The sequence below is a fragment of the Aphis gossypii genome, chromosome 1, assembly GCF_020184175.1.
Source record: "Aphis gossypii isolate Hap1 chromosome 1, ASM2018417v2, whole genome shotgun sequence".
NCBI lineage: Eukaryota > Metazoa > Arthropoda > Insecta > Hemiptera > Aphididae > Aphis > Aphis gossypii.
The window spans coordinates 41,227,025-41,244,450 of NC_065530.1; the positions used below are offsets into that span (position 1 = coordinate 41,227,025).

The 17,426-nt window shown below is 26.6% G+C and overlaps 1 protein-coding gene across 3 annotated transcripts; it reads left to right on the plus strand.

Annotated features, from left to right (window-relative positions):
• The first annotated feature begins 2,807 nt into the window (after window positions 1-2,807).
• On the plus strand, window positions 2,808-8,051 carry LOC114126029 (uncharacterized). 3 transcript variants are annotated; one of them, XR_007606988.1, is made up of 9 exons: window positions 2,808-3,078; window positions 3,153-3,233; window positions 3,489-3,606; window positions 4,579-4,670; window positions 4,948-5,077; window positions 5,930-6,144; window positions 6,233-6,375; window positions 6,467-6,666; window positions 7,738-8,049. XR_007606988.1 is itself a non-coding variant. In XM_027989889.2 (8 exons), the coding sequence occupies exons 1-6, from the start codon at window positions 2,986-2,988 to the stop codon at window positions 5,974-5,976; spliced, it is 561 nt and encodes a 186-aa protein (XP_027845690.2). In that variant the 5' UTR covers window positions 2,808-2,985; the 3' UTR covers window positions 5,977-6,144; window positions 6,233-6,666; window positions 7,738-8,051. The 3 variants fall into 3 exon arrangements, 1 of the variants encoding a protein (XP_027845690.2); XR_007606989.1 differs by having other exon boundaries at window positions 6,549-6,666; window positions 7,738-8,045; XM_027989889.2 differs by having other exon boundaries at window positions 6,233-6,666; window positions 7,738-8,051.
• The last annotated feature ends 9,375 nt before the right edge of the window (window positions 8,052-17,426 follow it).

Here is a 17,426-nt window from a genome sequence, read left to right on the forward strand (position 1 = left end):
ATATATAATATACATATATTGTATGCTGTTTCGACCCATTATTTCAATTGTAAAGTAGTTTTCTATTAATCGAATTCTAGCAAATCATAGTTTATTTGTTTATTTACAATATATTATTTATATAACATTGCATAATTATGTACCGACAATTATAACAACAATAATTACTAATGCTCTATATCACCTGTAAGATTTTAAATAATATTGTTCTTACATGATATTTTTAATTATTATCCTGATTAAAATAAGTTACAATATGGATAAAGAAAAATAATTATAATTATATAAGTTGGTATTATATAATATAGAAACACCGGGTGGGCTACCGTATTTAACAATTATGAACTATACTACAACGATACCATAATATAAAATATTTCAATACCTATGTGTATAACTATGTAAATGTGAAGAAAAACTGAAGAAATATTACCAGACAATTATTATTATGTAATTGAAATAGTTAAAAATTAATCAGTAATTATTTTGAACATCCAAAATACCCACTGGTAAGTATACCTGGATCAAAATAACAGTACGTAGTGTATTTTAAACATATTTAATATGTTATACTCATTCGTTAAGTTATATAATATATATATATATATTATATACACGCTTATTTAATTAATGTTTTTTTGCATAATATAACCATACGTCCATACTATAGGTGTAATAATATGTATTTTACTATTATTCAAAATAATCATAATATTATTCTCTTTTCAGACGCGCGCACCGACATAATTATTATGGTCCATGCCAACGAAAATATTGGGGTTAATAACAAACATGTGCCGTTGTGGCGGTGGGAACGATGCGGTGTCGGTGGCTGCTGATTCGATGGTGGTGCAATGCGCGCGGCAGCAGATAAAGTAGTTAATGTTATTTAGTGAGACACAAAGCTCTATTTCGTCTCAGAGTCTGATTGTAATTTACAACGATTTGTATCTACAAATAGACAAGCCGCCGCCGAGAGGAATGCCGCGTGTGCGCTTTGCGCGGTCGTTTTTGGCGGGTGCAACGTCGGTGCAGTAAATATATTTAATATAATATATATAGTTAATAGAATATACATATGTGTACGATGTTTCAAAAAGTGTTAAAATACGATCATAAATGAAAAAACAATAATAGTTATTAGTCCAATGATTTTAAGAAATGTTTTTGTACCTACACAAGATGCGTAGAACATCGAAAATTGAAAATTGAAAAAAATCGAAAAATGCACTGTTAGTATGTGTAGTATGTGTGATTGTGTTATATTTGATACATGTATATATATTATATATATTTATGTTATATTGTAGATCAAACATGCAATTTTACAAGGTTTCGTAAATTAATAAGTGATCTATATTCTACATACTAGGTATTCGCATGAATTTGTAAAAAAGTGTATTATCAAACTGAAATAAATTGATTGGCTTCATTGGTGTAATTTGGTCATGTTTATAGGGGGGATGAAATATTTTTACATTTTGCCTATCCCCCCTCCCCTCAAAAAAAATTGTACTTATCATAAGCATCTCTTTTCAGTGCAATAAATGTATATAAGTATACATGTGACACTAAAACAAATAATTATAAAATATTCAAATTCAATAATATACAATAATATCAGTAATAAATGTAGTTAACCAGGTTTTTTTTTTTTTAAAAAAAAGTCAAGAGAGGAATACGACACCCAAATCCCGCCCGTAATTACTCCACTCATTGGTTTTTGTTCATTCATTATTGTTATTTTACGTAGAAGTATAGAACAATTTTAAAAAAAGGCAGTACATATTTCATACAAATACAACATATTATTATTAGTATAGTAAATAAAAATAATATAATATTTTATTTTTTAAAATTTGAAATGGTATATTTACCTAATAGTTATACAGGACTAATGTTATAGATCGAACAATTTCTCATGCATTTTAAAAACAATAGTACGTATAATATATACCTAGCTTTATTGTGTTATGTATATTAGTAATTAACTGTATAATAATATGATTATTAAAATACCCCATGAAAGGTCAAATGTGTAAAAGTATAATCACAATGACAATGATTAAATATTAAAAATTAAAGTGCAATATAGAATTTAAAATACATCGATAATAATAATAAAAGTTTGAATCAACATTAATTAAATAAATAATACCTATTTCCGAGTGAGTCAAAACAAAAATTAAAATTAAAATTTGAACGTAACATTTGAACTATTGGATTCTTTGAATGGTAAATATTATAGAATGTAAATTTTTATAAAATAATGGTAGACAATTTTAAGTATTCATAACAAGTATTTTTTAATAAGATACTTTTCTAAAATTACTGAACAATTAATAAGATTATTTGCCTATTTCTAAATAAAAATTAATATATTCAGTCTCATCCACTGTTTAAGTATTTAACAAAAGTAATAAACCATATTATACCAATATACCTATTTATAATATTCAATGAGCAATCTTAAATAGCTATCTAATTAAAAAATATATATATCTTCCATAGAAAAGTATAAGCGTTATTTCAATTTTTTAAATGTTTCAAATAAAATAGAACTATAACATTATTAATTATATGACATATTATTTTTAATTTATAATACATCCATATTTAAATACTATAAAATTGTCTAGAATATGCTTTTTTTATAAAAAAATAATAGAATCTTCATCAATTTAATAATTATGTCAATTGAAATTAATATAATATTAGCTAAAAAAATTAATTAATTTATAAATAGTATAAATACCTATGATATTATCATACTTAAACAAATCAATAATATAATGGTGACCAGAGTAACAAAATTCACATAAAATGAGAACGAGCATAACAAGCTCGTTACCTAATACATGTTTCTACGATTGTATACCTACGTGTTATAGAAACCGCTATAATTAAAATTTCAATCTTAAAAACTTGTTTTATATTTTTTGTTTTAATGGGCTCATTCTAAATAGGTAGTCTGAGTTCAAAAAGATGAAATTTGAAATGACGCCATACATTTCAAACTTTAACAAACTTTTGGTAAATTATGGTGAACATATTTTTTTACAATTAAAAATATATCAAGTAATTTTTTTAAACACTAAAACCAATTTAAAAAATAAATATTTGCAAATATATAATATATTACCTTTGGTTAGATCAAAAGAAGTATAACAAACTCAAAGTCTGCGTGTCCGTCTATAAGTTGGTACATTATAGTCTTCGTTATATCATCACTGGTAAGGATACTTATGATAGTTCGATAATTTGAACCAAAATTCATTACCTAGTCATAATATTAAAGAATATCTTCTAATATTTATATAACTCTATATGCTATGTTAATAATTTGGACATCATAGGATAGTATGACCTTTTCTTGTTATTAAAATTAAACGTTACTTTCTAAGTAGAGAAAATTATTATGTTAATATAAACAATATATTATCTCAAAATAGTTAAAATAATATTTTAAATGTTTTCACTTATTTTAGATGATAAAGGCTGTAAGTGGTTTTGAAAAATGGTGTTTGTGTAACGACTATTATAGTTGTCCTGTTGTCACAGATTTAATACATGTATCAAATTTAGAAGATCGGTTTCACGAATTTCGTAAGTGAAATATATATAATATTTATTATAAAATATATATATATGCAGCAATTGCATGAACAAGAAATTAATTTTATCCACAAAAATATTTTACACCATAGAAACTATTACTAATAATATGCCAACCGCCTAATAAACAGACCATTATCTAAATATAATAATAATCAACATAATAAAGTTACGCGTGTGGTATTTACAATTATTATTAAGCTATTAATTGTTTGTTATAGTGATGATGTGTATACTACATAGTTACGCATTAGGTGTTTCATAATATACATGCAATATTATAATATTATTATGATTCGTCTTATAAATTATCATTAATAATATCAAATTGATAAGTATAGTAAGAATAATAAGTAGGTACTACAATTAACTATAGACATAATATATTGCATGAAAAAAGTTTATGTTAAAAAAAGCCATTGGTATTTTAACTAATATAACTATTATAGTATATTTAAATTGTATGTAAACAAAAACGATAGTTGCATATTATTATGAATTGTGCATTCGAATTTCGATCAATTATAAACATTAATTTTAGTTGAAAAAATTAATTACAAATAAAGCATCAGAAATATTTTTTTTATTTTTATTGAACAAAAGTATATACACGAGACAAAATTATAGCCTATAGGAAATAATATACAAGTAACGAATACAATATGAATAAGAGAAAACTAGAAGGAAAAATGAATAATTATAAATAGGTATCTACTATTTATACCTATTTTTTAGGTACCCATCGGTTAAGAAATTTTATTGAAAAAAATGTTGATGAATACGTTTTGATTATTATTATTGTTATCATTATAGTTTTGACTTTGTAAAACGTTATCGGAATTATTTACTGAATATAGAAAAGAGATTAATGTATTATATTATAGTAGATACTATTTATATACTAGTTATGTAATATTAATTGTTTCTACCACATATTTTGATAAATTATGTACTTGTTTGCAGTCATATGTCATTTCAAAGAGTATTGGGGATATGCTTACACTACTACATCAACGATTTGTGATATTTTGGTGATTATTGCTGCTCTTATCCGGGTAAGATGTTATTAATTTACTAATAAGTAGTAAGAATAAGTATACATTTTAAATAAATGTTAAATTCTTATTAGCATATCTTATACAATATATAATATATATTTATATTTACTAAAATATTGATATTTTAAGATAAAACTGTATAATATGATACACAATATTCATATTTGATTTTTTTATGTATACTATCTTATTTTTATGTACTATAATAATAATAATACGTATAGCGTACATGGATAAAAATTCTAATTATTACATCATTCAATCAAAATTTCAGAATTATCATCAACTGGTATACCCGTGGCTATGTATTAAAGGAATAACTTTGATTGGGGAAATGTTGTGTATTTTAAAGGAATACTGCATGAACGACTGTAAGCCAACTACGTTGCAGTTAGTAGTTTTAGGTATGTAAATTGTTAAGAATAAATATTAAAATTATTAAGTTATTTAAATTGTTTTTTCATAATTTTTTATAAATATTTAAGTTTTTATATACCTAATCTATATTCTACATATTACTTTAAAAAAGTTTGTAAGTCGATAATATGGGTGTAGGTGCACTTCTTTCTCTCGAACCGTTTAAACTAATTTATTAAGTTTATTTAATTATTATAGATTATATTTATATAATATGGATATAAATTATCATTAAGGTATATTATGATAGTCTAGCGTTAAGACAACACAACTAAGAAGAACTTTTCGTAACGTTTGGCACATCAAATAAAATATAACACCCTTTCCCGCATCCACCAGCAGCAACACCTGGGTCTTGCAATTCTGTTGTGCTACTGTATTTAGGTATCTGATAAAATTAGAACATTTTCAAAATTATTCATGAGACTTAGATAGGAAAATTATGTTCAATTAATATATTTTAGATTTGCATTAAAAACCTTTATTATTATTAATTGAATATTACTTGAGATGGTTTTTTTTTAATTTGAGCTGGGTTAAAGAAAAGACCCACTCACTAATTTCATACTTTAAGTATTCATTTTAAACCATTACATATAAATGTTATTTAAGTATCTACCTATTTAAACATTTAACCTTAACGTTATAGCTAGTAAATTAATTAATTAATCATATAAGCATTACCATAAATATTGAAAACATTACCATTATTTTTCGTATATAAATAGCAACAATCAATTTGTGTTTATACATACATATTTAACGTAATTTTGTATATTTTTATAACAAACAAGTGATCTTTTAATATTAATAGGTATTAAACATTTTAACTTTTTTAGCGCACGCATCTTACAGTTGGTACTTTATTTATATATGGAGCTCATAACAGAAGTGGCAAATGAATAATGTATTAACATAGATATAAAATCAGAACATTTGGTCTTACAAATCATAAGTATTACTGAATACTTAATTAAATCTAAATATAATAAAAATGAATGAATCCCATGTTGTATATAAAAGGAATAATTTGGATATATTGATATACTTATAGGTATAATGATCTAGTCGTATTATTTTAGTCATTATAATTATTATTTTAATACATTTTTTTGTGTATTTTTTTTTTTTTTTTTTTGGAGGTGATTTTTGTACTATGAACTGCATATAATAATTTATTAATGTTTAGCAAATAAAAATATTTACTCTTTTAATTGAAAATAAATCATCGTTTTTACAAGTATAAACACAATTACATGGATTGTGGATAGCCGCCTGATGTCGGGTATGAAGTCTTTCTTTCAAAATACTGTCTTGTTGCCATTTTAACCATAATAATAATATATTAATCCACATTATATAATAACGTGTCACAGGCAACAGCCGATAAAATACTTGGAAAAATGCTTTAATATAAATTGTACATATATTAAATGTTTGATTTAGCTACTGTTACAGCCTCTTGAATACGAGGAGGCAGCAAGATCTTATATATTATACCAAGCGTATATAAACGCGTTTCAAGTGCGTGTAACCGACAAACAATAGATGCAGCAGTGTTGCATAAAGTGTATAGGTATACCTATTTAATTATTTATTACACAACATAAATATACTTTATATTCGACCACTATACTACCAAATTCGAGAGATTTTTCAATAGTACATTTGATTGACAATTGTATTTCAGTTGATTATAATTTATTCATTAATACTTAATAGGTAGGTATTTAATAACTCTGGGGTGATTCTTTTAACAGTAAATACTAAACACTTATTATCTTTTAAAATATAATCGTTTTAGAAAATATTTGTTAAACATAGATAATTTATAGTTACTATATTATTCTTCAGTATCTAAAATACAAATAAATGAAGGCACACATCCCGTTTTTTCTCAGTTTTTCCCATTTTATTATTAAATAATAAAAGGGATATTTGTTCTCTCTGCTCCCCGAAGTATATACAGGATATAATTTAAAACTAAAAGGCAAAAAAACTATCATACTGAAGATTGAGACATTTTATTATTTTTTTTATATATAATATATAGTGTGCATATAAAAAAAATTTAAAACACATCTCATTGTTACAATATAGTACACTTATCCCTCCGCTTATAAATTTAAAATTTACAAATTTGCGTTGTCATTCAAATAAGTAAACAGGTATACCTACTTACTTAAAAAAAAATAATTATTAAAAAATAGAACTTAAAAAAAAGTTTGATCTATAATAAGACTTCAATTAATTATGTATAACAATTAAATTTACTACTTAATTAAATGTTTATACTTTTCGAGATAACAAGTATTTACTGTTAAAAGCTTAATCGCCCTACAGATAATAGAATATTTGCTGATGTTATAATTATATGTAGATTCACATTATCACGATAAATATTTTTCAGCAACAACATAACAGTAACAAACATAACATTTTCCCCCAAAATTAGACTAATAATCTAAGTATAGTAATATTGTATACAACACCCAACCTCCTCCTTACATTAATGCCTCTCCACCATAAACAAATATCCCAGTGATTATTATTATGAACTAATATGAAGCCCGGATCCCACTTCTCAAATATAAGCTCGTGTTCATATTATTTTTTATCATATATCAACATACCACATTGCTGACAGGTTGTACGTGACTTAATTATATGAACGCTTTTTATTGAACTTCGGAAACAACCTGCTTTCAAATAATTGATAACATTCACTGGACTCACGAGTAATATAATATAATTATGTACAACATGAATTATAATATACGTAAATTACATTTAACTATATAGCTGAGAATAAATGTGATATAATAATATTATGAGTTTATGAGGGGAAAACATATATAAACTACTCGCATAGCTAGCCGTAGGTATAATTATACTAATATACAATACATTATGATATATTTATATATAATTTGTTTTTCAACATTATTTTACTCATAGACTTATAATGTATCTTGTATCTTATTGTGCTATATAATATATATAAAACAATTTCGACCATTTAGTTGTTTTTTAATTATTTGTTATACGCATAATTTTTTCACTCGATTAAAAAAGCTTCAATATGTAACGCAAAATTCTTCAAAAGTTATTTTTATCAATTAAACTACCTATATCAAAAATACATTATTATTTTTTATAAGCATTATTTAAATTACATGTTTTTATGTAATAAATAGTATTATGAACTTAAACTTTATTAAAAATTAAAATAATATTTATAAAAATTGTAAAATGTTAAACTAATGAACTACTCATAATATAATACTTTACAAATATTATAGTTCTTAATAATATAGTTATTTAGTAAATCTTAATAAATTCATAATTATTAATATAAATATAAATACCTATATTTGTATCTCAACATAATATAGTAAAGCGGTTTTATAAATAATAACTATAATAATAAGTCATTTCATAATTCATTTTAAAACACACGCACATATAAATTATATAAAATATACCTATTACTATGATTTATGGGTCGGGCCACCCCAAACATACGAGTTTACGCTCGATGGCGGTGATATTATTATGGTCACCTTAAAGCTCACAGCTTTGTACACATATATTATATAATAGAATACCTACAGTACATTTATATCTGGACATTTCAAAATCGTTTGGCTGGCGTATGTATTTGTTTCACTTACCGATACAGGTAGAAAATAATAATAAGTTATCACTTACAATTTAAAATATTATTTCGAGTCAACCAATTCGTCTTATTATCATAATATACCCGAGTAAATCTAACTTTATAAATAAATGTTTATAGGTAATAATATAATACATATTATTTTACATAATACTGAAGAAGTGATTGAAGCCTGGAGGTTAGTTGAAGTAAAACGCTAATCTATACATTATAATATCATCTTTATAAACTATTAGACTAAAGAATAAGATAATTAAAAAATTATTATGTGATGTTGATTTGAGATCATAATTTTTTTTATCAAACTTTATTTTGGATTTCTTTTCTTACACAGTGGTTAATACATTTCACACAATAATAACATTATGGTAAATAAAAATATCATTATATAGGTATATAGGTATATAGGTAAATAAAATGTATAAAAGAGACACAGTGATGACTATACGTAGGGGCGTAGGGACCTACTATACGGTACGTCTTGTAATACATCTATAAGAAATATAGAACCTGTGTTTCTCTTTTAGTTGTAAAAAAAATAGTTTACGTTTAAAATTAAAAATATGTCTAACCATGAATAGTGTTTATAAATCGTAGTCTATATGGCCATACATAGTTTATTATTAGTATATATTATAATTTTTTGTATTACGCACCTACCTACTATATTTAGTCGCGTCAATGCGTCGTCTAAAATATTAGATCTAAACATATACCACACGAGACATGACCGTAGAGCTATATAATATGATCATCATCGATTCGTGGTACAGCAGCAGCCGTATACGTTTAAATCGCGTGATGGACGTGACGGGTTAGGTTCGTTCGGGTCGCGTGCAAAGGGATAACAAAAAAAATAAATAAATAAAATAAAAATGTATATATCATCGCCGGCGGTAAATCATCTGGCCGACTGTTTCGATCCCGTTTTTTCTTTTAACGACTTCCCGATATGTGTATACGCGTGCACCTCATATAATATACTACTATACGCACCGTGTGCGTATATTATACGCGACGTAACGCGTATATATACGTTCTGCAGACAGATTGCTTATTTTCGTACCCTATCCCTTATTAATAATCGTAAAAAGTCCGACGTCTGGTCCGGGGGATGGTTTTTTCTTTTTTCGTTTTTTTTTCTTTTACCTACCGCGTAACACAACACCCATCGTATACACACTGTATAACACACACACGCTGCGGTAGATATAATAATATACACATATATTACATTCTCGAGTTGTAAACAAATGTGCGAGCGTATATAGAGATTCCTGTATATCTTACGAGTAAAACCGCCTCGTTAGCCGCAACGTGCGTTTTTTCGTCTGTTATTTGCACGCCACTTGAACACGTCCACATAATAATAATAATAATAATAATAATAATAATATTGTCCTCTTCGTGATGAGCATTCGGTCGCGGGTCATGTGCTGTTCAAATGCCGAAGAATCACTATCCCATAAAGGTATAATTAGTATGTAAACATTTCGGTTTCTCTTGTATAATGCACGATTAATATTACGATTTACAATATACATATTTCTGTGTAATACGTATTTGTGATTGTGTGATATTATGGTTATTATAATATGGAAAAGTATTCAAATACAGAGAAAACTGAAATACAATTTTCATAATCCATTTAAACGAAAAAAGTTATTGACTATAATATTTCTAAGCTACCTTTCTATTTTTATCGACAGAGAAATGGTTTTGGAGGGCTTGAGCCAGTTCTAGTACTATTATACTTATATATAATACATATAATTAGTAGGTACTATTATCTATTACAATACATGTTATTATAGTAAATAGTTGTTTCTGTAATTTTGTGCAATGTATTAAAAATTTAAAACAATCGTCAATCATAAAGTATCATCATTAGATATACGCGTTTGCAGTTTAGACTTAATTATACAAGTCAATTGTAATAAAAAAGTCTATCTTTGAAATTCACTTAACATTTTTGTCACTCGCGTATATTATAATGCAAACGTTTTAAATAGCTGCGATAGTCGGAGTATTATATGCCTAAATTAATATAATATTAAATATATATTTATAGCATACTCTTACAATGGTTATACAATCTCACTAGTTTATTTAATTCAAATTTTGTTCATACAGTGTATATTTATGTGTATTCGATATTTTATCGATTTTGAATGATTTATAATATTATATATGTGTATAATTGTATACACTATAGTCGGTTTGGCTAGCCATCATCGACGTGGGTGAGCCTTATATACACAATGTCATATATACACTGCGGTCAATTATTAAATGTAGCATTATATTATAATAGACAGTAGACACACAATAATAATTCATACGTAATACATATATAATTATATATTGTATAATACAAAAAAAAATGTTATTTTAAATTGTAATTTATCATAAAAAGTGTGTAATTACCTTTGCACAACCGTGTTTTTATAATAGAAGTGTGATTCACAGTATGGTTGGGTATTTTAATTTAAGTTCTATATTATATAAGTAAATGAGTTATAGGTATTATAATATGGAATTAAGCACGACCTTTCAAAGTTATTGCACAAGCCTTGATCATCAAAATAAAATGAATCCGGTATTTCCAGCTCGCGCTGGGGTCGTGTATCCGAATGGTGAATATTACAGAATTATCACTTGAGGGTAGATACAATATATATAAAAAAAAATTAACATATTTCTTGTACTTTAACTGTCGTGATACAACTTGGATACGTCCGGCCAAATAGAACAACGGCCAAGCAGGAATAGCGCGGATACCTTTCAATTCGCATTCCTGAACCATATATTACAACTTAGTGGAACGTCAAAAACGGTCGCACGTATGTGGCAGACGTCCAATTCAATACCTAATGGCTGCATGGATCGAAACAATTTATTAGTTAAAAAAAATTTAATTCACGTCCGTGGCATATATTTGGCCGCTTTTTCGTGAAATTTATAGCGTTTATTTACGTTAACCGTATTTACCTAAGTGGTATACAGTAGTTACGAGTAGGTTAGGTTTTACGAATTGGTTAGACATGTAGATTCATAGGTTACATCATTAAATGATACTAAATCCCAATGTGACACTATATCATGCATATTGTAACTATATACTATGTAGAATCTAAAAATTAAAATTTATTAATGATTGGTTTTCATCATGCATATTATTCACCAGGAGCCAGTAAGCGGTAATACCTATGTTATTATTCTAAAAAACTGAAAAATATGAAACCTGACCTAACCCACTACCCTATAACTAATGTCATTTGAAGGTATAATAAAAATTGTACTAAATAAAAAATAATTTTTCGCTACAAGAAGAAAATTTTGTCCATAAAGGAACGATTAATATCATTCTTCCTACAAATTATTACAATAATTATCGAGGACTAACTTAATAGATATCACTTTTTAGAAGGTTTTGTTGATTTTTTTTTAATTTGTGTTGTTCTTGAATGACTGGACAAAAAATAAATAAATTAGGTACATGCAATAAATTAACTGATACTTGTATAAACTAGGCTGCCAAATAAATATCATTTACTAGTTATGATAAAAGTAATTACCTACATTTATACTTATCAAAATTAAATTTTAAAAGTTTAGAGCTCGGCAACTTGCTTCCGGGGCTATATTTAATAATCTAAAACAGTACAGATCATCTCATAGGTACTCTAAATAATTATTACGTCAACATATAGATGTTAAAGTTTATTTTCCACTGTATTATTGTCTATTAATTTTTCACATAAGTTATAAATATAACTTTGTATAGCTATAACAAAATGTGAAAATTTGATTTATAATATGGAACAAGTAACAACAAAATATCATATTACATTGAATAGGTATTTAAATAATTAATTGAAATTATAAAATTTGAAGTTTAACTAAGAAGCTGTATAAATGTATAATATATTAATATATGTATTATACTCGTATAAGTTATGGGCGTTATGGCTACTGTATATAGTAAAATAATTAAATTGAAACCACTTAAAAATTAAAAACATTATTGTTTATTTTTCTATATATATACATTATACAGTTGGTACGAACTTGGTAGAACATAGATCGATAGATCTAACATAAACATTACAAAAAATATATGTTGATTACCTATATAGGAAACACATTTTTTCAATAATAACTGTTATGACTACACAAGAGCACTTATAAAATATAAACTATTATAATATAAAAATATGTTGTAATATTAGGTAGTTCAGTGCCTACAAAAATGTTAAAACAACATTCTGAATCAAAAAAATATTAATATTAAGTATTTTAAAATATTCCTAGATATATAGATATATAGTTAAACCACAGTTACCGCATAAGTATTCCAAAAGTCATTTCTCAAAGAAATTCCTTATTTTGTATTAAACAAATCTATATTAAAATATAGGCTATATAGATAAATTACTAGATTAGCTTAACTACTGGAGACTGGAGTACCGACGGGGAAGGGTGAGAGGTTTAACCCCCCATCCCTCCAATAAGTAAAACATGTATAATGATTTCTTTTATGAAATATTTAAAATAGATAATATTACATTTTTTATATACATATAAATGGTAATCCCTCCCCCATAAACGAATTCTGTGTATGCTACTGTCACTACTGGAAGGTTCCTTATAAGAATATTATAGTTTATATTTTATATTTAAATAGCTTACTTACTTATATCAGATACGTTATACGTCACACATATTTGTTTAAAGTTAATAAATATTTAAAAATACGTACAAAATAAAATTGTAACGTGTTTATACATTAGGTATCATTAATTCTTTAAAACTATATTATAACTTTTATAATGTTCGATAAAAAGAAAAAAAATTACCCAATAATTTGAACGCCGTAGTAAACAGAATATTATGTTTAAAGCACCAACGGCCAATGCGTGTTTTATATAACATTTAAAACACACTATATAGTACCCTCAATAACGGATTAGTTATTAGTGTTATTACTCATTTCTCATTTTACATGATGTATACAGTTAGGTCTATATGGGTGGTACTGAAAACGCGGTATTACCATATAATATTGTGGATACTGTATATCACACACACAGTGAGTCCATACGCTACTCGTACTCACATTAAATAATAAATATCTATATGTATAACGAATTTATCATACTCCATTGTAGTAGACGACATGTTATTTTGTAAGTTAAAACTTACGTTACTTTTACTTATATTTGCCATTTGGCAGTAGCATGCTTAAAATTTTATAGGAGAGGCCACTCCCTCAAAATTGTAAAGGTGCAGGGTCGTAAATTATTATACGTGTATTATGTTACTAAGATCAGATATATACCTAGTATTCCAATATTTAATATTCTATAATAATACCATAATTAATTTTATTTAAAAGTTTAACTAAGAAGGAAATTCAAAAATGTCATAATTTATACATTAACTACTAAAACATGTAAAATGTATAAACATGTTTCATTGTTTTTTAATGACAATAAGGACATTGGACATATTCATAAATGTTTGAATAAATTTAGAATTCGAACAAAGTTAGCGGTTTTAACAGGTAATTATCACATATTATGCACATTTAAATAAAATACGGTTTGGCGGTTGGTATGTTCAAATTTTCACTGCCTAGTTCAGTAAAAATAATTCAACACGCTATTGATATATATTTGGTAGGTACCTACCCAGTACCCATCATGAAATATATCCATAAACAATTTTAGTTATTTTTTCTACCCTTATTTATTGTTCATAAATAAATGATTAGTAGGTATAACTATACTCACTGTTTATCATTTATATCATATTTTTTAAATGTACGGTATAGGTTAAACGTAACTATTAACCAATGCAGTTATTAGTCAATTTTACCTCAAACTCACGGTCTTATACGCATCCGGGCACCCTGGATCCATCCACCGAATCTGGCCTCAAAAAAATAGCCTTCGCCGCGTCACCGGACTACCCGTCTATATCATTTTTATAAGTCACATAATGAAATATATTATACGTCCCATAAATAATAATATCTTCGTGTTTACGTACGTCGTATATCGGGTAGGACCGACGGGTGATACATTCGCACACACATACATATGGACGCGGGGACGTTGCGCGGGCACGCAGTGCTGGAACGCATTAAGTGTAAAATGTGTAATATCAACATATCGTGTACATGCGTGTATCGCAAATAACAATAAATAACAAACCTATAATATAGGTATACCTAATATTGTATATAATAGTGAGCGTATACATGAAAATATGTTAATATGAACGTAAACGTTGTTGTTTTTATCGAGAACTCGCGACGAGGGTGTGTGTTGCCCGGAAGGCGAGTGCGGACGGACGTGTGACTGTGACCCAGTTGACCACCCTTGGTGTTGGGTAATTTGTCAAAAAAAATTCCCTCTAGAGATGTCGTGTCGAAACTCGTGTGTCGCTCGAGCATATATAAATACAGCGGTGGTTCGCGGAAACGTTAATTATTCTAGGCCCGTGCAAGATCATATGTTATATTATTACCATATCTATCATCTTGCACGTGTATATATATATATATGTATACAAATATACGTAGATGGCATATAACGTTTATATATTTATACAAAATAATATTAATGTATTAGCGCGTTTATACGGAGTATATATACCTATATACCTACACGTGCAATCGGACGTATATAATATGATCCACATGCAGCATATACGCCAGCGTGTGTCTCGTGGAAACATACATCCGTCACATTACATCGATTTGTTTTACGGACGAAACAGATTTTATTTTCGTGAAGTTATCGTATTGTCCCCACAATCGACGGTTTTGTGTGAAATATGAAATACGACTCCACACCGCAATGTGTATAATATGTGACGTTCAACGCGTATTTAATAATAATTTTGAATTGTACCTAAATAAATAAGAGATGATCTGTTTAGTGTAAGACACTATAATTATTTCAGAACACCCAAATGGATAATTATTAATTAGATTTTGTTTATTAATATAGATTTGCAAAATATATTGAACTTAAAATAGGTATGTTGAATTGTTGACATCGCCTGCATAAGGCAGTCAATGCACACACACTTGTGTCTAATACGATGGTATAGGATAAGTGAAGGCACACCGTGTACCTGCGTATCTTAAAAAATTTGTATGGAGGAGAGCAAACTATATTTTATGCCAGTAAAACCTTACCGGATCTATTATATTTTTTACGCGAAGTAAAGTATAAAATTAGTGCGCCCTCTTATGATTCTCAATTATTCAGCCCCCTCTTATTATACTACCGTCTACGTACCATAAACCACTGTTACCTACGCCAATACGCCATCATTTTTAATAATTATGTATCACTGTTATTCTCTAAAAAAAAATTAGAAATATTAGAAGAAAAATTATTAAGTAATTTCGGTTTCCACTCCCTCTCCCGGCCAAAATTTCTGGTACAAATGCCATCAATCACCCCCTGAATCTAGCCTTAGGTATAACCATAGATTAGATTTACTTATCCAGAAATTAACGACAAATATACCACAAAATTCTTCACGTACTGTATTTATGCAATTTTTGTCTTTTTGTGAGTCAAAAATAATATATTTTATATTATTTATTTTATTTTATGTTTTTCTCGATTATTTTAAACTGTTGGAAAATTTTTACGTTTGACCTCTATAATGCACCAAAGATATTCACTTTACCCTCGGAAACAACCCCCAAAGTTTGAAATTGAAGCATTATTTCAACAATGTCGAAATAAGTCGACAAGTTATGATGTACACACACACAAAAAAAAACACACACATCATTGTAAAATCAATACATTCATCACTTCTTTTAGAATCTAAAAACCTAAAGTAACGTAACTTAATAGAGTATGTATAGGACTGATGTATCTCCTATATATTAAAATATTCTGTTTAGATACTACATTACTAACTTTATGCTTATATAGGTATTGACTTATTGGGCGATTCATATTCATAAAATCATGCTTAAACCATTTTTAACTTAATAATAAATTTAATAAAATTTTGATTTTTAAATTTTTTAGTATTTTAGTTTTTTTTTTTGTATTTTTCTTTTAATTATTATTATGAAGTATAAAACATTGCTTTGTTATTAAAAGTGACCAATACTCTATAGAGAATGAATTGATTAATTGATTATGAATCAAACTAGCCATTATAATAGCGTAGGTAAATACTTACGACCTACCTAAAATAAAATATGAAGACATTGTCGATAATGTTCATGTATATATACTTATAGTACATTAGCAGTGTAATATTGCAGTGTACTTTGTCATTGACAAACTATTACAAAAAGTAACAACTTTTATTAACAATTAAGATTTGAATGAATCCTGCACATTTACACATTTTATATAATATTTAAGAGGTTTTCAGTCCAGTATTAATTTTCTTACTCTAACCAACAAACAACAACAGCAAATTTTTGTTCAAAACTAATCTCAGTTTATTAGCTTTTAATAATAATTAATAAAGTAAACTTACCTAAAAAGAAACTTCAAGTTATGAATATTATCTATTCTTGTATTTTCACTTATTTACAATATAAAAAAAAAAAGAAAATCAAAATTGTTCAATAGTTTAATTCAATATTAAAGTTAACAAAATAGATT